General features: G+C 51.2%; 1 protein-coding gene across 4 annotated transcripts in view; it reads left to right on the forward strand.

The window, feature by feature from the left end:
* The window catches only part of PPARGC1B (PPARG coactivator 1 beta), a 124,943-nt gene that overhangs the window by 93,326 nt on the left and 8,424 nt on the right, over nucleotides 1–23,193 (forward strand). The window contains exons 3-11 of one of the 4 annotated variants that reach the window (XM_003310895.5): nucleotides 3,281–3,493; nucleotides 7,356–7,472; nucleotides 9,244–10,366; nucleotides 11,262–11,298; nucleotides 11,889–11,953; nucleotides 12,850–13,660; nucleotides 16,621–16,696; nucleotides 18,835–18,956; nucleotides 22,352–22,506. In XM_003310895.5, coding sequence (XP_003310943.1) covers nucleotides 3,281–3,493; nucleotides 7,356–7,472; nucleotides 9,244–10,366; nucleotides 11,262–11,298; nucleotides 11,889–11,953; nucleotides 12,850–13,660; nucleotides 16,621–16,696; nucleotides 18,835–18,956; nucleotides 22,352–22,506 — 2,719 coding nt within the window. The remainder of the gene's footprint in view (nucleotides 1–3,280; nucleotides 3,494–7,355; nucleotides 7,473–9,243; nucleotides 10,367–11,261; nucleotides 11,299–11,888; nucleotides 11,954–12,849; nucleotides 13,661–16,620; nucleotides 16,697–18,834; nucleotides 18,957–22,351; nucleotides 22,507–23,193) is intronic. The other 3 variants (XM_063810810.1, XR_010157040.1, XM_003310896.5) reach the window with 3 other exon arrangements.

Consider the following 23,193-nt stretch of genomic DNA (forward strand, 5'->3'; position numbering starts at 1 on the left):
GTAGCGATCTCTGATATTCTTTCTGCCCTGGTAGCCTACATTCTGTTCCGTGATGTTTCTTCAAGCCACTCTAGGTCCTCAAAACGAAGCCTTTTCCCTCAGATTTCTTGAAGGCTCGTTTTCCTCCTGCTTGAGATCAGCTCAGGAAGACTGGGGGTGGGGCTGAGTCTATTAATATCCCTTCCTCAGCTGATTAACTCTCCATTAATTTGTACTCTGTTTCTATGCTGAGCAGGGAGAGCCGAGCTAATGGGCCTGGGGAAGAGGAGAGGGGTGGCACAGCTCCCTGGGATGGATGGCTGGAGGAAGCAGTGGCCAGCGTGGGCAGGGATGGCTGCTCCTCCCAGTCAGGCTCAGAGCTTCCTGCCCCACCTGGCTGTTTCAGTGGAGTAGGGTGGGGAGAGGTGGGGAGAAGGAGAAGACTTTTGGTTTTACCCAAATTGATGGGTGCTTCTTGAGGTCTTCGCCATTTTGGACTCATTTCAGCACCGTGACCGGCACTCAGTAAGTCAGTGTTGGCTCTCTAAGTCCTGGGTTCTAGTCCTTAGTCCTACCCCTGACTCACTGTGTGACCTTGAAAGGTCTCTTTCCTGGGGCTTTATTCCTCCCCTGCCACCACGCCCCCCCAAAAATAATGGCAGATAGATTTCCTTGTGAGTGCCAACTGTGATTGATTGGCAGTTGTCACCTGAAGCCCTGCATCAGGGAAAATGCTGGCATGGAAGGAAGCAGTTGTTAGCAATACAGGGGAGCAGTAGCGTGTGCGCCACGCATTTGAAATCTCTCTTCACTACATGGTTCCTGAGAGCCCTTCCGGCTCTGATATTTGTGATAATTCACAATATCTCTGGGCCCTTGGTACTCTCCCTGGGAAAGAGTGAGAATTCTCAGTTTGTGCGGTGCTGATGATGTCATCTCTGAATGACTTCCCTCTAGAATCTGCTCTTTGAGACACTGAACTTAGCCTCCCGCCATTGTTCATTGTTTGGTTCATTCACTCTTTCATTAAGTAAATCTGCCGTGGTGCCTCCCACGTCCCAGGCATTGAGCTTAGGGACCTAAGCACTCTCATTACTGCTTCCAGACTTGGCCTTCTGGGAGCCCAGGGAGGAAGGCTGGCCAGGGATCATGTCTTCCCATTTCACAGGGAAAGGAGCAAGGCATAGAGGAGGGAAACAACTTGCCTAAGATCACCCTTTTGATGGCAGAACCCCAAGAGTGGTCGCTGAGCCCCAAGTTCCAGGATCTTAACTCTCCATCAAGCTGGACAGATGGTTCTGGGCTGGACAGGGTTGGGAGTCTGGCCTGAGGGTTGAAGGAGACTTGTGGGTAGGGGGTGGGGGCAGCCAATGAGCCCGCTTGCATTCTAAAGCCAGAGTCCTCGGACCCTGATCTACCCTTGGGCCTCCATCCCCAGGGCCTGGGTCAGGCCCAACCAAAATCTTCTTTTGACCTTTCTTTTATTCTTAGCTCTGTTCTAAAAATTACAAACGTGTTTGTTCTCTCCCCGTGTTCCCCCTTCGAACTACTCAGCTGCTGCTCTGGCTGTAAGGCCTGGAACAGATTTAGTGCAGCCAAAAGGCCGTCACGAGACGTGTATTTCAGATGAACTTCCTGCAGAAAGGATAAACAGCCTGACCTGGGATGGGAAAGAGTGCTGGAGGAGGCATCATGTGACAGAATGTGCCTTCTGCCAGAACAGCCCGGGGACCAGGCCTTACTAAATGAGGCGCTCGGTGCCTCACCTAGAAGCCACGTGCTCTCCACACCAGGCCTCTGGGCGTGGGGGCCTGTGGGCTGGGGGAACACACGCCGACCCTCCTTATGGTTCATCTGTGCATGGGGCACTCTTGCTGTCCAAGTCCTGGCTCTGGACGTTATTTGCTATGTGACCCCTGACAAGTTGCTGAGCCTCCAGGAGCCTCTGTGTCCTCAACTGCAAAATGGAGATCAGAATCGTGCGCCCCTGGGCGAGGTTGCTGTGAGGCCTCCCTGAGCCTGACAGAGCCTTTCTACTCCTCTCTTCAGCCAAGCGCTGTGCCTCTGGGCTTTGATTGGGGTTTCCCTCTTCCTGGGTCTCCCCTCCTTAACGCTTTACCTGGCTGGTGTCTTTCAAGCCTACCTATAAGTATCAGCTGCTCAGAGAAGGCATCTGGGACCACCCTCAAGAGCCTGTAAGTCCTCACCACATTCTTTTTCTCCATCATGGCTTCCTTTTATTTTCTTCCTAGCCTTTCTCACGCTCTGAAATGATCTTGTTTGTTTGTTAGTTTCGTCCCATCCTCCACAGGAGGGTAAGCTCCATGGGAGCGGGGCATGTCATTCTCCACGTGCTGTTTATCACCAGCGTCCAGCATGAAGCCAGGCACAGCGTAGCCACCGGGAAGGGGAAGGAAGGGAGCAAAGAGTGCAGGGGGCAGTTACTACCACCGCCACCACCGTCATCATCATCATCGTCATGGCAGAAATTGTGTAACAGTAGCAGCACTAGCAGTGTAGTGGTAGTAGTTACAGTCATCACAGTAGCAAGTGCTTTTATTTTGTGCCAGGCACCATTTTCTAAGCATCTTACCTAAGTTTACTCATCTAGTCCTCAGCAGTAACCTTAGGAAATGTGTGCTGTGTGTTATCCCACTTGATAGATGAGAAAGCTAACTTGCCTGAGAGCCCAGAGTTGCTAAGTATGGGACCTGGGGTCCAGCCCCAGCTCCAGAGCCCGAGTGTCTAATCACCATAGTTGCTACCTCCTCAGGAGTGAATGAGGAGAGTAAGCTCTGGGAACCCGCAGAGAAATGATAGCTGCCTCGTCACTGCTGTGGTTATTATTGTCATGGTTGAACCCTGGAGCTTCTGGCCTTCACTCTGCCTGGACCCCAGGGTCTGAGGGGCTGTAACGGGTTGCTGCTACCAGTGTGGTAGGCCAGCCTCTGTCCTTGGTAGGGGAGGTAGGCGTCACTCAGGCGGACAGCCCTGTGCCCAGGTGTGTGATAAGTAGCAGAGCCCAGAGTGGGACTCCCAGGCAGGGCCCTTTCCATTATCATCTACTGCCTGTTCATAAAATTCTGGGATTCTTGGAGTCAATAACACATTTATTGGGCATCTGCTATGCCAGGAATACTGAGCAGCTCTGCTGGGGGGGCAGAGGGGAGGGTATGGCAGGAGGGTGATCGTGGGCCAGCTGGCTGGGCAGAGCTGGTATCCACCGTGGAGACTGAGTCTAAGGTGGTGACTAACCATCTCCCCATCTGCCTTTCTGACCCTCCCGCCCTCCTCACTCCAGATTGACAGTGAGAATGAGGCCCTCCTGGCAGAGCTCACCAAGACCCTGGATGACATCCCTGAAGATGACGTGGGTCTGGCTGCCTTCCCAGCCCTGGATGGTGGAGACGCTCTATCATGCACCTCAGCTTCGCCTGCCCCCTCATCTGCACCCCCCAGCCCTGCCCCGGAGAAGCCCTCGGCCCCAGCCCCTGAGGTGGACGAGCTCTCACTGGTAAGAACCTACTTACAGCAGAAGTGATGGTTGCAGCCTGGGATTAGGTTTCTGGTTCAGGGCATGGGGTGCAGAGCAATCCGCTCCAGCCCCGCAGGGGACTCCGTGCATCACTGGCAATATTGATCACAGCAGAGAGCGTGGGCCGAAGGTGGGAGGCCCCCCTGGACTTAACCTTTCCCACCTAGACAGAGGTACTAACGACAGAGGCTTCACCTGCATTCTCTATGCTCTTTGGTACTTTAGGGATTGACCAAGTTACGTGTTAAATCCTTGAAATTACATGCAAAACATTTTCCTGAAGATTGCACACACATGGTAAAAATCCAGGTAGTAAAAGTGGACAGTTAAAAGCAAAACCTCCTTAGCCCTCTCTCTGTTGCTTTTTCCTGTCCCAGAGGTAACCATGGTTACTGATCTGTTATGTGACTTTCCTCTTCTACCTTTTAAAAGATTTTACTACAAAAGGGAGTCTACATTAGGGCTCTGCAGTTGCTTTCACGGTTAACTGTGTGTCTTGGAAGCTCTTCCACATGAGCATGTAGAGCTCTGTTTCATTCTTTGTGTTGGCTGTGTAATGTTCCTTGGTAGGGTTTCACTGGTTCCCCTGTTGGGTATTTGTGTTGTTTCAACTCCTTCCTCATTACAAGCAGTGGCACAGTAACTGTTCTTATACCGGCCTTTGTGACATGTAAATGGACAAATTCTTAAAAATGAAATTCCTGGGTCTGTGGATCTGTGATTTTCCAGTTTAAGCAGATACTTGCAGATTGCCCTCCAAAGAGGTTGGACTGGTTTACACTTCCACCAGCAGAAGTTAAATGCGGTGTGAGTGTGTGCGGAATGTGGAAATGTGCACATGGAATAGCAGCTTTCTAGGGAGAAGATCAGATTTTATCAGATTTTCAAAGGAGTCTGGAACTCAGAAGTTACTGGAAGCAGTCGCTCTCAATCCAGGCCGAGAGCACCCATAGCTGAGCTGTCCTGGAGTGTGAAGTCTAGCTTTGCTCAGCCTGTCTTGGGCTCCTCCCTTGGTGCTGTGGCTCCTGGAGGCTGGCAGGACTCAGCTAGAAAATCAGAGCCTGTTGGAGCCGGGAGGGTTCTTAGGTTATGGAGAGTTTGAGCCGGAAAGGCCCTTGGTGACCCTCAAGCCCAGCTCTGGAAAAACTGTGGCCCAGAGTGGGGAGGGTATCTTGACTAGTCACACAGCAAGTCAGTGTGCCAGCAAAGACTAGAACTCAGGTATTCACTCCTAGTCTAGGACCCTTTCCCTTCCTTCCCTCTGCCTTCAAGTTCCCCAAAGCAGCGTGAAGCACCCACCATGCCAGGCACAGAATATGTTCAGTCCCACATTATGGCTCCTGCCGAGAGGGCGTCCTGCTTCATTTCAGACTGGAATCGAAGCACCTAGGTTTGAATCCCAGCCCTGCCATTTAGTACTTGTATGTCCCTTAGGCATACATCCTGAACCTCTCTAAGCCTCGGCTTCCTGATCTATAAAGAGGGGTTAATAATAGTGCCTATGTCAAAGGCTATTAGGAGGATTACAGCAGATAATACACATAAAGCACTTAGAACAGTGCCTGGCACATAGAGTTGCTCAGTAAATGTGAACTAATACTTCTGGTACAACCATTAGTGGTAACAAGCATTCTAGTGCCATTTCTGCACGGGGCCTTTGGAGAGGAACCAAACCTTAACGAGGCAAAGCGCGACCCCTGCTGGTCAAAGGTTGTTTCCCTCCCATGCCTTAGATTACCTTCATTTCCTACATGCTTATTGAGTGCCTCTGTTTCAGCCATTGTGCAAGGCACACAGGAAACAGACTTGCTGTCTAGACTCCCTGCATACCGACAGAGACCTGGAAGGGCCCTGAGGGACCAGGCACAGTGGCTCATACCTGTAATCCCAACACTTTGGGAGGCTGAGTGGGAGGATCCCTTGAAGCCAGGAGTTTGAGACCAGCCTGGGCAACATAGGAAGATCCATCTCTATGATTTTTTTTTTTTTTTTTAATTAGCCCGGTATGGTGGCACGTGCCTGTAGTCCCAGCTACTCTGGAGGCTGCGGTAGGAGGATTTTCTAAAGCCAGGAGTGTGAGGCCTCAGTGAGCTAGGATCATGATACTGCATTCAAGCCTGGGTGACAGAGCAAGACCCCATCTCTTTAAAAGACAAAAAGCAAACAAACAAAAAGGCCCTGAGAAGTCATCTGGACCTCAGGTTGGGCCATGGATCCCAGAGAGTCCAGCGATGGACTTGTAAGGACCTGTGGACCTCTGTGTGTCTGTGTGATTTTCTGAGGTCAGCAACTTCTGTCATATTCTTAGAGTCAAAAAAAGAGGTTTTAATCCAGCCATGTAGTCTCCCTGCCCCTGCTCATTATACCAATGGAGGAATCAAGGCTCTCACAGTGCACCGGGCCTGAGCCAGGCTAGAATGAGGTCTCTTTCCCCCAGTCCTAGGATCATTTCCCATCGAAAAAGTCACAAACGTGGGTGCTGGTTTGGGGTTTAGGTGGGGTAGCCAGGATCCTGTGGCTCCTCAAGAGTGTGGAGTGGCCTTTTCTCTGGCTCCTGGCCTTTGGCATTCCTTGTTGGAGTGACTTGGGGTGGCATGTTCCCCAGGGAAACTCTCCGTGCTGTACTAAAATCTCATGATCTTTCTCAGTTTGTTATCAAGCTTGGCTAGGATCTCCGGCTTCCTGCTCTCTCAGCTCAGGTACACTCTGTACCTGCCCTCAGGGTGCAGAAGCAGAAGAGCTTTTACAGTTTTTATAGAAAAAAAAAAAAAGCCAAACAAGCTTAAGTGTAGTCTTCCACTTGTGTAAAAACAACAGGGTAGGGCCAGTCACAGTGGCTCACGCCTGTAATCTCAGCACTTTGGGAGGCCGAGGCGGGCAGATCGCTTAAGGTCAGGAGTTTGAGACCAGTCTGGCCAACATGGTAAAACCCCATCTCTACGAAAATACAAAAATTAGCTGGGTGTGGTGGCAGACGCCTGTAATCCCAGCTACTTGGGAGGCTGAGGCAGGAGAATCGCTTGAACCCGCGAGGTGGAGGTTGCAGTGAACCGAGATCCTGCCACTGCACTCCAGCCTGGGTGACAGAGACTGCGTCTCAAAAAAAACAAAACAAAACAACAGGGTGGGTTGGAGGTAATGACTACATACATATACTTGTATAATGAAAGCCCACCTCATGATAGGTTCACCGAAAAGTAGTTAGTGGAGTTGCCTCTAGGAGGCAAAAAGGGACTTTGGGCAAGAGAGAGACTTGCTTTTAATTGTCTGCCCTTTAGTATTTGTGATGTGTCTTCTTTTTTTTTTTTTTTTTTTTTTTTTAACCATTTACAAGTATTACCTTGCTTAATTTAAGAAATTAATTTTTAGAGGTAATATGAATAAACAAAAAGAACAAAGGGGAAATCAGCTAGAATCCCATACCAGAGAATCATTTTGGTACCTAACCTTCCAGATTGTGTGTATGTGTGTGTGCGTGTGTGTGTGTGTGTGCACTCAGAATGTCCCAATAAAACTATATCATAATATTTTAACAGTAGAATAGACAGACGTTACCCAAGACCTACTTGAGTTTTTCAAAGTCATAGCTATTCCCTGGGGTTATTAACTCTGAAAAGAATTTGTATGTTATTAGCGTACTTATGTGTGTTCGGGATTGTTAGACAATCTGCCATCTGCACCTAGTATCTTGGGATCATCATCCCAGGTCATGGAATGCCCACCCTGTGTTCTCCCTGTGGTCCTGTGATGCCCAAGGTCAGTCCTGAGGGGCTGGCCATGCAGTCCTTGTCCTCTGGCTGTGGCTCAGCCCCGGCTCCTGTCCTCTCTGCTTTTCCCTCAGCTGCAGAAGCTCCTCCTGGCCACATCCTACCCAACATCAAGCTCTGACACCCAGAAGGAAGGGACCGCCTGGCGCCAGGCAGGCCTCAGATCTAAAAGTCAACGGCCTTGTGTTAAGGTATTTCTTCACATGCCCCCAAATCTGCCCCAGGTGTCTGTTGGGGCTGCAGCCTTCAGCTCTGGTGGAGGATAGCGAGTTCAGTCAACCTCCAATATCTCTTCCCGCTCCTCCCACAGCCCTTGTAGCTGGTGTCCTGGGCACTGCTTCTGGAGATCCAGCCTAGTTTAGGGTTTTCTGGAAGGAGCCCTGGCCTTTCTCACACTTTAGTGTTCCAGACACTGGTAGATGTTAATGCAGGTTAGAGCAAGGATGAGGAAAGTGTGGCCAGGCTTCAGAGGACTATATTCCAACAGTGTGACAGACCAAAATGCAAGATTGCGCTGGTTGTGGAGGCCACAGTAAATAGTTTGGATTTTTTTCCCCCCTCAGGGAGCCCATTGGAGGGTTTAAAGCTCTGTCATAGACATCCAGGGTCAAAGAACATCCCTTTTCCTCCTTGAGCCCCATCTTCCAAGCCTAACAAGAAGAGGTGTAACAGATGTTTTTCAAAGGGTCCTGTCCTCAAAGGCTACACACAACCCCTCCTCTTCCTGGTCCTGGACGCTTCTCCTGGGAACTGTTGCATCCAATCCTACATCCTCAGAGGCAGAATCAGGTCCTCTCAGACAGCAGCTCAGTGTAGGAGCCTCTCCCTTGCTGGGGCTTCTCTGGGGAATGAGTCCCTATGCTCCCTCCCTATTTGTCCTGGCTGACCCTCCTGAAACAAAGGTCCACCCTCTCGTGCCTCATTCTGTTGAAGGGGCAGCAGCCACGCCCCATTGTGAGCCAGCTGTTTGCCCTCTGGGAGCCTAAGAAGCTCCCCAGAGAGGTGAGATGCATCTGACAGCCATTGCTAGAAAGTCCCAGCACAATGATGAGTCACACTTGGGGGGAAAGCCCCAGTGTGGACAAGCGGGGCAAATAAGACTGGAGAGGTTGGCTGGTGCGAGTGCAGAGGACCTCAGACACCCAGCCATGAAGCCTCCCCTTTATCCTGTGGGCACTAGGAGCTACTGAATTTTTTGTTTTTTTAAACTTTATTGGAGTGCAATTTACATACATAAAAGCCACCTATTGTAAACAATTCTATGACTTTTAGTAAACTTATACCCATGCAATTGTGACCGTTATCCAGTTTTAGAACATATCCATCATTCAGGCCGGTCGCGGTGGCTCACGCCTGTAATCCCAGCACTTTGGGAGGCTGAGGCGGGAGGATCACTTGAGCTCAGGAGTTCAAGACCAGCCTGGCCAACATGGTGAAACCTTGTCTCTACTAAAAAATACAAAAAATTAGCCAGGTGTGGTGATGCATGCCTGTAATCCCAACTACTCGGGAGGCTGAGGCAGGAGAATCGCTTGAACCTGGGAAGCAGAGGTTGCAGTGGGCCGAGATCGATGAATCCCCCAGTGCTCATTTGTAGCAAGTCCTTCCTACACCCAGCTCCAGGCTACCATGAACCTACTGCCCGGCTCTTGGCTGAGGGGTACGGAGCAGGGGGGTGGAATGGTCAGAGTGGGGCTTTGTCAGTGAATCTGGAAGGGTCTGCAGGGGCGAAATTCCATGGCTGAGAGAGCTGTTAGGAGGCTGGTCTTTCCTTCATTCCTCATCCACTGAGCACAGCCAGGTGCCCGGCTCTGTGTGGGAAGCTGGGGACGGAATGAAGGAAACCTGGCTGTTCCTATGATCCAGGTGAGACACAATGGGCCAGCCAGTGGCCATGCGGATGAGACACATGGGAGGAGTGTTTGGGCCTCCTTCCTCACTCTGGCCTCTCTCCCTCTCTAGGCGGACAGCACCCAAGACAAGAAGCCTCCCGTGACGCAGTCTCAGAGCCGAAGTTGTACAGAACTACATAAGCACCTCACCTCGGCACAGTGCTGCCTGCAGGATCGGGGTCTGCAGCCACCATGCCTCCAGAGTCCCCGGCTCCCTGCCAAGGAGGACAAGGAGCCGGGTGAGGACTGCCCGAGCCCCCAGCCAGCTCCAGCCTCTCCCCGGGACTCCCTAGCTCTGGGCAGGGCAGACCCCGGTGCCCCGGTTTCCCAGGAAGACATGCAGGCGATGGTGCAACTCATACGCTACATGCACACCTACTGCCTCCCCCAGAGGAAGCTGCCCCCACAGACCCCTGAGCCACTCCCCAAGGCCTGCAGCAACCCCTCCCAGCAGGTCAGATCCCGGCCCTGGTCCCGGCACCACTCCAAAGCCTCCTGGGCTGAGTTCTCCATTCTGAGGGAACTTCTGGCTCAAGACGTGCTCTGTGATGTCAGCAAACCCTACCGTCTGGCCACGCCTGTTTATGCCTCCCTCACACCTCGGTCAAGGCCCAGGCCCCCCAAAGACAGTCAGGCCTCCCCTGGTCGCCCATCCTCGGTGGAGGAGGTAAGGATCGCAGCTTCACCCAAGAGCACCGGGCCCAGACCAAGCCTGCGCCCACTGCGGCTGGAGGTGAAAAGGGAGGTCCGCCGGCCTGCCAGACTGCAGCAGCAGGAGGAGGAAGACGAGGAAGAAGAGGAGGAGGAAGAGGAAGAAGAAAAAGAGGAGGAGGAGGAGTGGGGCAGGAAAAGGCCAGGCCGAGGCCTGCCATGGACGAAGCTGGGGAGGAAGCTGGAGAGCTCTGTGTGCCCCGTGCGGCGTTCTCGGAGACTGAACCCTGAGCTGGGCCCCTGGCTGACATTTGCAGATGAGCCGCTGGTCCCCTCGGAGCCCCAAGGTGCTCTGCCCTCACTGTGCCTGGCTCCCAAGGCCTACGACGTAGAGCGGGAGCTGGGCAGCCCCACGGACGAGGACAGTGGCCAAGACCAGCAGCTCCTACGGGGACCCCAGATCCCTGCCCTGGAGAGCCCCTGTGAGAGTGGGTGTGGGGACATGGATGAGGACCCCAGCTGCCCGCAGCTCCCTCCCAGAGGTAGTCAGAGTTGGTGGTCTGCGAAGTGGGGTCAGGGATGGGGTGCAGCATGCCCCTCTGCACTGGGAGCCAGGAGCCCTGTGTTCAAGTCCCCGTCCCCCAACAAAGTGTTATGTGGGTTTGGACAAGTCCCTTCCCCTCCCTGGCTTTCAGCTTTTCTTTGGGCTAGTTGGAGCAGATCTTCAGAAGAACACCTATGCATCTCTGAGTTTTTCATCTTGCATGGGCAAGGTGCCACTTAATGAATTAAGCAGGCAGTCAAAAAGTAAACAGAAAAGGAGGATAATTACAAAATTGCAATAGGTACTGTAAAGAAGACTCACTGGGGATGATGTGACAGAAGCGTAAGGCTATAAGTTCAGCTCCACAATGCAGCTAGAGTTTTAAATGCTGCTAATAGCAGTAATGATAACAACAGTTAGCCACTGTATACTTACCGTGCTGGCACTGGTCTCAGATGAACAGATTGTCCCTATTGAGTCCTCACAAGAAGGCTCTCTGGTAGGGACTGTCATCATCTCCATTTTATGATACAGAAACTCAGGCACAGAGCTACTTAATGATGAGCCCTATGCAGGGCTGTCTGTCCAGAGCTCACAGCAGTGGGACTTAGAGTCAAGTTCTTCCTCACTGTGCTACACGTTTAGCCAGAAGGGGTCACCCTTGCACCTGTTTGTACTTTCTGCAAAATCAAGTAGCTCTCCCACCTGAGACTGGGATGGAAGGTGGATTTGAGTTGTTCTGCCCTTCTCTAAAAGTGGCAGAGGTGTTTGGTCACCTGCCCAAAGGGCAGCTGTGCTTGGCACCAGTGGAGGCCTAGGGTCTCCTCCAGAGGGGAAACATCTGCTAGTGATACCATGTTGGGGAATCTTATTTTTCTTTGTCTTCTTTTCAGACTCTGCCAGGTGCCTCATGCTGGCCTTGTCACAAAGGTAGATTTTTAGAAATTATTGGTGTATTGTTCCATGAGATTTTGTCTTGTTGGATGTGTGTGTTGGTGGTGATGGGGGATTCATCAGCGCCCATCCCTGGCCCTGGCCCCACACCCTGTGCCCTGATTGTCATCTGGGACCCTCAGGAGCTGGGCTCCTTTAGAAGGGAGTTGGTGTTTAGAAACTAACTTTTGCAGGCCAGAGGAAAGGCCTCAGGCCATTTCATAACCTGTCCTCTTGGGGGCCCTGAAAAGAGTTCTTTTCTGACAGTGCCCTGTGGCTTTCAGCAAGTCCGTTCCTCCTTCTGGGCCTCAGTTGCTCCCTCTATAAAATAAGGAGGCTGACAACACTTGTCCTCTATTTACCCTCCAGTGAACCTTGCCTGTGTCTCCTAAAAGAGCTGTGCAGCTTGAATTCCTCTAACAGCCGGGATGGGGTTTCCCCCAGAGCGAGTGCATCTCAGGCTCCATTTCCATGGGCGGTGGAACCAGGGCCTGTCACAGCACTCCCTGCGACCCTTTCATGGGCGGGGAGGTGGATGCCTGCTGCTGACTTGCTTCTTTCCTCTCTGTCCTCCCTGCCTCCACCAGCGACCCAACTTTTGGCAAGAAGAGCTTTGAGCAGACCTTGACAGTGGAGCTCTGTGGCACAGCAGGTGAGCCAGGGGGCTTCCACTGGCAGGTGCCTTCAGGAAAACACCCGTGCATCTCTGAGTTTTTCATCATGCATGGGCAAGGTGCCACGTAATGAACGATGCGCAAGATGCCTGCCTTCACGGGGCTTATGTTATAGGCAGTCAAAAAGCAAACAGAAAAGGAAGATCATTACAAATTGCAATAGGTACCATAAAGAAGACTCACTGGGAATGAACCAGCATTACAGGCGTGAGCCACCGCACCCAGCCCAGGTGGGCAGTTTTATCTGCGGTGCCTGCCCCCTGTCCGTCATGGGAAACACCAGAGGCATATGAGAGGTATAGTTGGGAGGGTTTGTTGAACGATTGGACGTAGATCAGGAAGAGGTATTTGGATGACTGGGAGGTTCCAGCTGCCATTAGTAGGTCACAGAAGGGATGGCAAATGGATTTCATCACATGCCAACTCCAAAGAATTGGAGGATTCCCAGCCTACCTCCAGGCTCAGCCAGCAGTGCAGTGATCAGTTAGTGATGTCTGCCATCCACTGGGTTGGGGGAGTAAAGGCACTTGGCCATTTTATTGCCATCCCAAACTAGGGTCTTTTTTTTTTTCTTTTTTTTTTTTTTTGAGACATAGTCTTACTGTGTTGTCCAGGCTGGAGTGCAGTGGCACGATCTTGGCTCACTGCACCAACAAGCCTGCTTAATTTTTTTGTATTTTAGTAGAGACATGATTTCACCATGTTGGCCAGGCTGGTCTCGAGCTCCTGGCCTCAAGTGATCCACCCACCTCACCCTCCCAAAATGTTGGGATTATAGGTGTGAGCTACCAGGCTTGGCCCCAAACTTAGGGTCTTAGTGTCCCTTGGAGAAATGATCTGTCTTTATCTTAACTTTCTCCTCTTCCTCGGGCAGGACTCACCCCACCCACCACACCACCGTACAAGCCCACAGAGGAGGATCCCTTCAAACCGGACATCAAGCATAGTCTAGGCAAAGAAATAGCTCTCAGCCTCCCCTCCCCTGAGGGCCTCTCACTCAAGGCCACCCCAGGGGCTGCCCACAAGCTGCCAAAGAAGCACCCGGAGCGGAGTGAGCTCCTGTCCCACCTGCGACATGCCACAGCCCAGCCAGCCTCCCAGGCTGGCCAGAAGCGTCCCTTCTCCTGTTCCTTTGGAGACCATGACTACTGCCAGGTGCTCCGACCAGAAGGCGTCCTGCAAAGGAAGGTGCTGAGGTCCTGGGAGCCGTCTGGGGTTCACCTTGAGGACTGGCCCCAGCAGGATGCCCCTCGGGCTGAGGCACAGGCCCCTGGCAGGGAGGAAGACAGAAGCTGTGATGCTGGCGCCCCACCCAAGGACAGCACGCTGCTGAGAGACCATGAGATCCGTGCCAGCCTCACCAAACACTTTGGGCTGCTGGAGACCGCCCTGGAGGAGGAAGACCTGGCCTCCTGCAAGAGCCCTGAGTATGACACTGTCTTTGAAGACAGCAGCAGCAGCAGCGGCGAGAGCAGCTTCCTCCCAGAGGAGGAAGAGGAAGAAGGGGAGGAGGAGGAGGAGGACAATGAAGAAGAGGACTCAGGGGTCAGCCCCACTTGCTCCGACCACTGTCCCTACCAGAGCCCACCAAGCAAGGCCAACCGGCAGCTCTGTTCCCGCAGCCGCTCAAGCTCTGGCTCTTCACCCTGCCACTCCTGGTCACCAGCCACTCGAAGGAACTTCAGGTATGAACAGGGGGCTGCAGGAGAGGCAGCGGGCAGTGGAGGATCCCAGTTCCCGGGGAGCCAGGAGCCCCAGGAGGGACGATCCCTGGGAAACTTGCTCTGAAACTGAGGCTGCATCTCCCAGTGTGGCCCATGTCTTGGTCAGGGGCCTTGAAGGTGGTCTTCTGGGGCAGTTGTGGGTGAGTCCTGGAGGCAGGCACAGCCTGGTCTGTGAAATCGAGAGTGTCCCAAACATCCTGGCCTCCAGAAAGAAAGAAAACCCACTCCTGGCTATTTGTGGGCTTACGTCTATAAAGGAACTTGTCCCTTATCCATTTGTATTTTTTGCTTTTGTGTTTGTAAAATGGATAGGTTTTTGTGCAAACATACCTGCCCCAACAGTTTGAATTCTAGGGATGTTTATAAGTAAAAGAAAGATTAGTGTAATTCTAATCTTTGCTCTGGAAAATACCTGGACATAAAGCATTGATAAGGTTTCTGGGTCATGCTGAGTTGTGCTGTGGCTTTCACCAGTCGGCTGCCCCTCAAAGGGCTTTGACCTCAGTGGAGGGATGATGCCTCATGAGCCCGCTTGCTCGTATCATCCTCGCTCGCTGAACCAGACTGGAGAAGAAGCCAGTCCAAAAGTCAGCTGGGGAGCTGGGCAGAAAAAATGGAGGTTTGGCAGATTCAGAGGGTACTGGTTGCTCCTCTCTGATCACAGTGGGTCCTGATTCTCCCTGGGGAAGGCTTGAGGAGAGTGTCATCATCCCCAGCCCTGTGTTGAGGTGAAGCTGAGTGGCCACTGGATGCTGCTCTTGGGCTAGAGCCCAGCTGCCGAATCCGCTGCAGGATTTGTTGGGCCTCCACTGGCCGGCCCACACCCGGGTGTCTGATCTGTAGGTCTGGGGTGGGGCAGGGGCAGGGGCAGGGATTGACATTTCCAACAAGTCCCCAGGTGATGATGATGACATTGCTAGAGTATCATACTCTGAGACCAGAATTTAGGTCTTGCGAAGATACCTCTTCTTCCCTTCTAAAGGGACTAGCAAAAAAAAATTTTTTTTGTTAAATAAAATGTAAAAAGACTTCAGCTTTATGTTTATACATCTACAACAGGTGTTCTTAACTGTTTGAAAACCTGATTAAAGCAAAGGCCCATCTCCATATTAAAATGTGCATACACATCTAACTGGGCATTCAATTTTAGGGGGTTTGTGGGCTCCCCGCAAACTTGTTAAGAAGCCCTAAATTTTTTGTTCCTCAAAGTGAGGTCTGCAGCAATTTCCCCAGCAAGCCCTTACTGTAGAAGCCAGGATTCGTCAGTCACAGCTGCCTTCTGCCGACCTCGCTGAGCCTCTCTTTCTGGCTCCATTCTTTCCCAGGGGGTAGCTTCTGCCCTACAGTGGTCCAATGTCAAAGGTTTGGCTTCAGCCTTGCTTTGCTGTGAGCTCTAAAGCACTCCATCTCCACATTAGGCAGTTGCCCAGGTTCTCTTCATGTTGAAATACATCCCCCAAGCTGGAGCTTCCCTGGCCTCCTTTCTCTCCTGCCCAGCTCAGAGGTGTTTGGGCTGGGCCTGCATTCATAGAATTGCCTGGGAAGAGTCGAGAACTTCTCTAGAAACCCCCATGGATTTTCCTTTTTCTCTTCTCGCTTTTGGGCCAGGTTCAGGGCTGGCTTTTTCTGCTCACTACAGAAACTTAACTGGGTAACCTGGCTCCTGCTCAGCTACCTGGCTGAGCTCAGTACCTGGTAAACCTGGTAAGATACTAATCAGCCTTCTCCAGACCTATACCAAACACTCAGCAACAGAAAGCACGTTAAGCTGGGTTAACAACACAAATCTTGAACTCCACGATACCTTCCAGGCACTCTCAGCTCTTCAGGTGGGGAAAGTCTACCAATTCTGTTGCAAAAGGGATGATAATACTATAATTAGGTAACCCTTTAAAGTTGCAAGTAATTTCCCCTCCCATTATCCTACTAGAGCTTCACAGGTGCACCTGGAGGTATCTGCTGCTTATCCCCATTTTATAGATGAGGAAGCTGAGGCTCAAAGAAATTACATAGAAAAATAAAGCAAATATTTATGGAGCAGTTCCTGGGCTAAGCATTGACATGCACTTTTAAATTTAATCCTCACAAATGGCCAAGGGATGGACACAATTGGTTATCCCTATTTTATAGATGAAGAACTGAAGTTGAGAGGGCTTCTGTAACTGGCCCAAGGTCACCGAACAGGGAGGCGGCGGGGCCAAGATTCAAACTCAAGCTGTCTGACTCACAAGCCTGTGTTCTTGTCCTCTGTGCTGTATTTGTCAGTGACTCAGACTGGATGAGTGAGGGCAGCGTGCAGGCAGGCAAGGAAGGCTGCAGGTGGGTGGCACCTGGGAGCCTGCTCGGGCTATGGGACTAATGAGCCTGATAGCTAGCCTGGAAGCATGGAGCTGCAATGGCCAGGGGCTGCTGCTTGGCTGAGGCATGAACCCAAAGGGAACAGTGGTTCTGGAATCAGAAGGACCTGCTTCTAACTTCTCTGCTTTCTGGCTTTAAGCAAATCCCATCTCAAACCTGAGCCTCAGATTTTTCATCTGGAAAATGGAGAAACATAAAACCTCATGGGGTTTTAAAAAAAATCAGGTCAAATAAGATAATAAAGCAAAAGGGCTTTTCTACCCCTAATGGCATAGAGAGGCAAGGCTCAGAATGCGGTGGGATTATAATGAGCAACACATTGGTTCCCGGTGATCCAGTCCGGAAGCAGGCAGTAGGCATGTGTCCAGATGTTCAGGCCCACACACAGCCCTGGGCCGTCGTTGCAGAAGGGGAAGCTAGGTTTCTGCGGGAGGCAGTTCCGGCTCGTGTGCCCTCGTGAACAAATCCTAAGGAAGCATCCCTTGCGTCCTGGAGCAGATCCGCCCCCACCCCCATGGTCTCTCCCGAGAGTGAGTGCCTCTGCTTTGCTTGTTCACTGACAGATGTGAGAGCAGAGGGCCGTGTTCAGACAGAACGCCAAGCATCCGGCACGCCAGGAAGCGGCGGGAAAAGGCCATTGTAAGTGATCTGGGGGCCCAGAGCCTGGAGTGAATGGGAACGGACAGGAAGTGTGTGAGGGCTTCATGGACCAAAGCCTTTTGAGGCTGGCTGGTGAGCCCCTCAGTCTTCGGCCTCTGCCTGGGGAAGAAGGGACTATGGCAGCAGCAGACAATGATATTTCTCTCATTTGAAGAGCACCAGGGTCACTAAAGGGCATCAAAGGTGGCACCATGCAAAGTTCAGCCAAGAGACTGGCCATGAGTGTGCTGTTGGTGGTGATTTAGGGCTCAGCGTCAGGGGCCTTGAGAGAGCCAAGTGGGCAGGCTGTGGTAGTGGGGAGCAGAGCCAGGCTGGCCAGGTCACAAGTCAGCCCTGCCACCACCTTCTATGTGACCGTGGGCAGGTCCCCCAGCTACCCCAAGCCTCACTTTCCTCATTTGTACGTAAGGGAGTTGGGCCTGTGCTTCCCAAGGCTTTCCCCAACTTGATCAGTGCCAAGAGACCAAGAGAGCTTGTCCCTTCCTCCCCACCCACCTCCCTAATGCCTTCCCAGAGTTAGTCCACAGGCCCTGGCCTTCTGGCTTTGCCTGGTGACCCTACTGCAAAGCTCCCCACAGAGAAAACACATCAGGGGCCTGGAGTGGGGAGCTGGAGCTGGCCAGCTAGGCTGTGTCACTAGAAGGGAAGGAGGAAAGTAGGATGGAAACACAAAAAGACAAACAGACTCCTGCTGGGTCTCTCCCATGTGATGTGGCACTTCAGGGAGGAGGGGCACACAGGAGGTATGCATACCCTAGAGGTGCACAGCTGTCTGCACACAGGTCCTTAAAACCGTGGACTGTGCATGGAGCATCTTCTTGGAGTCTGGGTCTGGTCATTCAGCAGTTACAGGCCTAGCACAGTTCTGGGCGTTGGAGGACAGCAATGAACAAGAGGGATGAGGCCCCCCTTCTGGCTGAACGGAAGGGAGAGAGAGATAATAGACTCGTAAACAAAGGAATAAACAATGTAATTACAGATTGGGATAAGCACTGTGAAATTAGTAATGTGCAATTTGTAACAATCTGAAGTAAACAGGACTGTTGAGGAGGATGTGTTTATGGGGTGGCCAGGGAAGGGCACCTTCAGGGAGCTGGGCCCTGATTGATGAAAAGGAGCAACCAAGCGAAGACTCAGGGGGACAGGTGTTTGGAGCAGTGGCAGAAAGGAGCTTTATGAATTCAAGAAGCTGCAAGGAGAGTGGGAGGAGGGGATTTCTCTGTTGAGCTGAGCTTGGACGTCGTGTGTCGTGGGATGTACAGTTCCCCTGACTGTTGACGACGGAGTCCTGTTTGTGGACCCGCCACCTGGGTTTTCTTCCTTGGCATGTGTAGTACGTGGGTGGGATGGCTGGAGCATCACTGGCTATAACCTGTTTCCAGAGCAAGCCTGTCCAGGACAAGAAACTGTGTGTTTTTCCTATGGGAAGACAGATTTCCAGGAACAAGCCTGCAGTTTCTCTCGCAGGTCAGAGTGACTTGTCCAATAGCAGTGGCTTCAACCAGATCAAATCACAGATCTGAGAGGAGGGGAAGGGGAGTTCCAGTCTGGACTTTCTCCCACCCCTTCCCTCTGCTAGGCTGTTCTGGGCACCCACTGGCATAGCATGGAACTCTCCTGAAGGTGACGCCTTGGTGACAGTGTCTATACTGTGGCTTCAGCCACTTTGCCCAGGCAAAACCAATATCCCTGATGCCCCCACCTCATTACCCTTCCTTCCAGCCCACTCTCACACTCACAATCAACCTGCCTCCTGTGCTTGCCCTACCCCAGCACCTCCCCTGCTCAGACTTGAAAGGTTAAGTCCAAAAGCTACTGAATATGCAGGCATATCAATGGTGATAAATCCCTCCCCCTTCCTAGCCCCAGTCTCTGCTCATTTCCTTCATGTAAGCAGTGGCTTCCTTGGAGGCCTCTTCCCTTCCAACACCCTCCCCCAACAAGGGCAGGTCCTCTGGGGTAGAAACTGGCATTGTCCTCTCTCTGACTCCAGCCGGTATTGCTCACTCAGCCAGGCATCATGGACTAGGACAAGGACTCCATGGGAGCCCACCCCCAGAGGGGCCCCAGGAAGCCAGGCAATGACCGAGTCTCTCTCTGTCCTCCTTCTTGGGCAGGGTGAAGGCCGCGTGGTGTACATTCAAAATCTCTCCAGCGACATGAGCTCCCGAGAGCTGAAGAGGCGCTTTGAAGTGTTTGGTGAGATTGAGGAGTGCGAGGTGCTGACGAGAAATAGGAGGTGAGTTGAACCAAGCCATGGCAAATGAAGGGAGCAGAGAGGGGCACTGGTCCTGATCCAGAATTGGGTACCAGAAGATGCCCAAGATTTGTGAAATGAATCTGACAAAATCCATAGCCTAGATGTGGAAAGCCAGGCCCATGAGAAGGACCAGAAATGGTAATGCAGTCAGTAATAGCAGCAAACACGTGCTGATGGTTTACGAAGTGCCAGGCAGTTTCCGTTCATTCTTTTATCTAAACTTCCCAGCACGCCAGGGACATAAGCACTCCTGGTCTTTCAATTGCTCTCCTTTCTGCAGGAGTTCAGACAAGTTAGCTGGCAGCTAGTTGGTGGCAGAGCCAGAACCGGAGCCCATGTGTCTGCTCCAGGGCCTTTGGCCTGGAGATAGTACGGGGCAGCAGCCCCTGGCAGCTTGAAGACTTGCACTGGGACTCCACTCTACCTCAGCCCTGTGCTTCCTCTGCAGCACCCTCCCTTCCTCTGCAGCAGCAAGTCCCAGGCCTTGGTTGGGTATGGCGGCTCACACTTGTAATCCCAGCATTTGGGGAGGCCAAGGCAGGCAGATCACTTGAGGTCAAGAGTTCAAGACCAGCCTGGCCAACATGGTGAAACCCCGTCTCTACCGAAAATTTAAAAATTTGCTGGGTGTGGTGGTGCACTCCTGTATTCCCAGCTACTCAGGAGGCTGAGGCAGGAGAATCCCTTGAACCCAGGAGGCAGAGGTTGCAGTGAGCCGAGATCGCGCCACTACACTCCAGCCTGGGTGATAGAGCAAAAAATAAGAAAAGGCCCCAGGTCTTTTGTTCTACTAGGCAGCCCTGGTTTTTCGTCACTTACCTGGAGAAGCAGTGTTTTACCTATCAGGGGATCTGCAAAAAGAACAGGTTTCATATGAATGCACAATTTAGATGTCAAAACTTTGTCAGTTTTGAAATATTTCTAAATTATCTCGTATTATATCGGCAAACTAAGGCAAACTAAGTTATTCGGGTTTTTACATTCTAATACAATAATAATAATAGAAAGCTTCAGCAAGAAAATAGTTTCTGTTGTAAGAGTTATTACATACTTCTTGCCCATTAGGATGGCCACTATCAAAAAACCAGAAAATAAATACTGGCAAGGATGTGGAGAAACTGGAACTCTTGTATAGTGTTGGTGGGAATTTTAAATGATGCAGCTGATGTGGAAAACAGTATGGCAGTTCATCAGAAAATTAAACCTAGAACCCCCATCTGATCCAGCCATTCCACTTATGGGTATATATTCAAAAGAATTGAAAACAGGATCTCCAAGAGGTATTTGTTCACCCAAGCTCATAACGACATTATTTACAATAGCCAAGAGGTGGAAACAATCCAAATGTCCCCCAACAGATGAACAGATAAACAAAATATGGTTTCTGTACATAGAGTGGAATATTATGAAGCCTTAAAAAGGAAGGAAATTCTGACTCACGCCACCACATGGATGAACCTGACAACATTGTGCTGAGTAAAATAAGCCAGGCACAGAAAGACAAATAGTGTATGATTTCACTTATATGCTATGTCTAAAGTAGTCTATTTCGTCGAAACAGAAAGAGTGGTGGTTGCCAGGGGCTGCAGAGAGGAGGAATAAGGGAGGTGTTGTTTAATGGGCATAGAGTTTCAGTTTGGCAAGGTGAAAGATTTCTGGAGCTTCGTTGCACAGCAATATGAGTATACTTAATACTGCCAGACTGTATGCTTAAAAATGGCAAAGATGGTAAATGTCCTGTTAAGTGTTTTTACCAAATTTTTTAAAGAAGAACCATTATACAAATAGAACCATTTTAAGTTCTGTGCAGTTTTCAAGCTATCAAATGAAGATAGCATGCAAAAATAAAGCAGGCAAATTAATCTCTAAAGAGAAAGATCAATCTGTTAAGATTTTAAAAAAACACACAGGATCTTTAAAAAAGAGTCTTGGACGTACTACCAATATTAGACATTTAAAGAGGAAGAAGGGTCCGGGCATGGTGGCTCTCGCCTGTAATCCCAACACTTTGGGAGGCCGAGGCAGACAGATTACTTGAGGCTAGGAGTTTGAGACCAACCTGGCCAACATGGTGAAACCCCGTCTCTACTAAAAATACAAAAAATTACCCGGGCGTGGTGGCACATGCCTGTAATCTCAGCTACTCAGGAGGCTGAGGCATAAGAATCGCTTGAACCTGGAAGGCAGAGGCTACAGTGAGCTGGGATTGCGACCACTGCATTCCAGCCTGGGTGACAGAGCGAGACTCTGTCTCAAAAAACAAATAAATAGATAAAGAGGCAGAAGGGTTCAAACTTGGCCCTGGTTCAGAGAGGTGTCAGGAAACATGATTCACGTAAATGTTTATTAGGCACCCACTATTTGTAATCCTGTCCTAATAGTTGGTGAATGCCACTTTGTCTCTGCCTTGAGGAGTTTACATAGCAGATGATATGTCAGTCGGGACTCTTTCTGTTGTTCATGGAAGTGAAAAGTTGGAATAGAATTGACTTTTGGTCCTTCTCGGGCAGACTTTTCTCCTGGTTGCAGAGTGGCTGCCTGTAGCTTTAAGCTACCCCCCAGCAGCTTAGAGACCCCTGGGAAGGTAGGAGTCACTACATGACTCCAGCAAAGACCTGAGATGGATTCTTTGGGGTTCAGCCTTAAGTAAACAGGCTTATCCTTGAACAAACCATGGTGTCCAGGAAGGGCCATTGTCACGTGGCTTGCCCTGGCACCCTGAGCCTGGTTGACCACACATGCTGTTGTCAGAGGAAGGGGAGTGGAAGCTGAACAGGCAGGCACCATAGATGTCTACCATGAAGGGCAAGATGTGTGCAGAAGACCAGCCCTACTAGGGGAGGTGAAGGCCAAGATGGCAGCCAAGGAATTGGTGACTGAGGCTGGCTTTGAAGGAGGCAGAAAGTGGTACAGTAGTATAGGCAGGGGAATGGCATGGCAATGGCAAATCCAGGGAAATGGAAATGATAGGAGAAACATACAGTGGTGTTAAGAGCATCAGCTTTAATGTCAGAGGCCTGGGTTTGAATCCCTGCTCTGCCACTTGCTTTTGGGTAAATTACTGAACTCCGCAGAACCTCTTTCCTCATCTGCAAGGTGGAGATAACAACAGTACCCACCTCACAGGCTCATCTGAGGAGTGTCTGAGGCAAGATGTGATGGCCAACACCTGGCAAACATTCAACATATTAGCTGCTTTCATTATTACCACATTGCAGAAGTCAGCCCAGTGGTCATCATCATCTCTATCTAGGGGGCCACGTGATGTGGGTATCGAATCACTGTGGCAGTCGGTTCCTCATCCAGTAATGGGTGGTCTCACAGTGTCCACCCAGCCAGCCCAATAACATACTCTCCTTGCTCTCTCCCCGCAGAGGCGAGAAGTACGGCTTCATCACCTACCGGTGTTCTGAGCACGCGGCCCTCTCTTTGACAAAGGGCGCTGCCCTGAGGAAGCGCAACGAGCCCTCCTTCCAGCTGAGCTACGGAGGGCTCCGGCACTTCTGCTGGCCCAGATACACTGACTACGGTAAGCCCCTGAAACCCAGACACAGTCTAGTAAGACTCAAAGCTTGGGAAGCAGTGCCTTCCTTGAACAAAACCCAGAGCTAAAGCGCCTTGTGGACATAGCTTCCATCCCCACACCCCAGTGTGCTGCTTGGTATAACTTTGCAGCCCCTTTGCCTGAAGACTACCATCCTGTTTCTCTTCTGGCCTCTGGTCCACCTTATCCTGTCCTGTGACTGCTACCAAAGAGAATCCAGCCTCCCACGGCCTCTAGGAAGATGCAGTCATGTGCACAGCCAGCTGGCAGAACCGTGGCTACGGTCTCCTTGACTTCACAGGGCCAGCTTCTACCCTGTCCCCTTCAGGGGCATTCCGTGGTGACCCCAGACAAGGCAGCAGCCACCTGGGGACAAGATGATGAAGAAGGACAAAGAAGTACAATGTACGAAAGAATTACTTGGCCAGGCTCAGTGGCTCATGCCTGTAATCCCATCACCTTGGGAGGCTGAGGCAAGAGGATCACTTGAGCCCAGGAGTTCGAGACCAGCTTGGGCAACGTAGTGAAATCCTGTCTCTACAAAAAATGTAAAAATTAGCCAGGCATGGTGGCTTGCGCCTATAGTCCCAGCTACTCAGGAGGCAGAGGTGGGAGGATCACCTGAACCCAAGAGGTTGGAGCTGCAGTGAGCCATGATGGCACTACTGCATT

Source organism: Pan troglodytes, chromosome 4 (genome assembly GCF_028858775.2).
Source record: "Pan troglodytes isolate AG18354 chromosome 4, NHGRI_mPanTro3-v2.0_pri, whole genome shotgun sequence".
NCBI lineage: Eukaryota > Metazoa > Chordata > Mammalia > Primates > Hominidae > Pan > Pan troglodytes.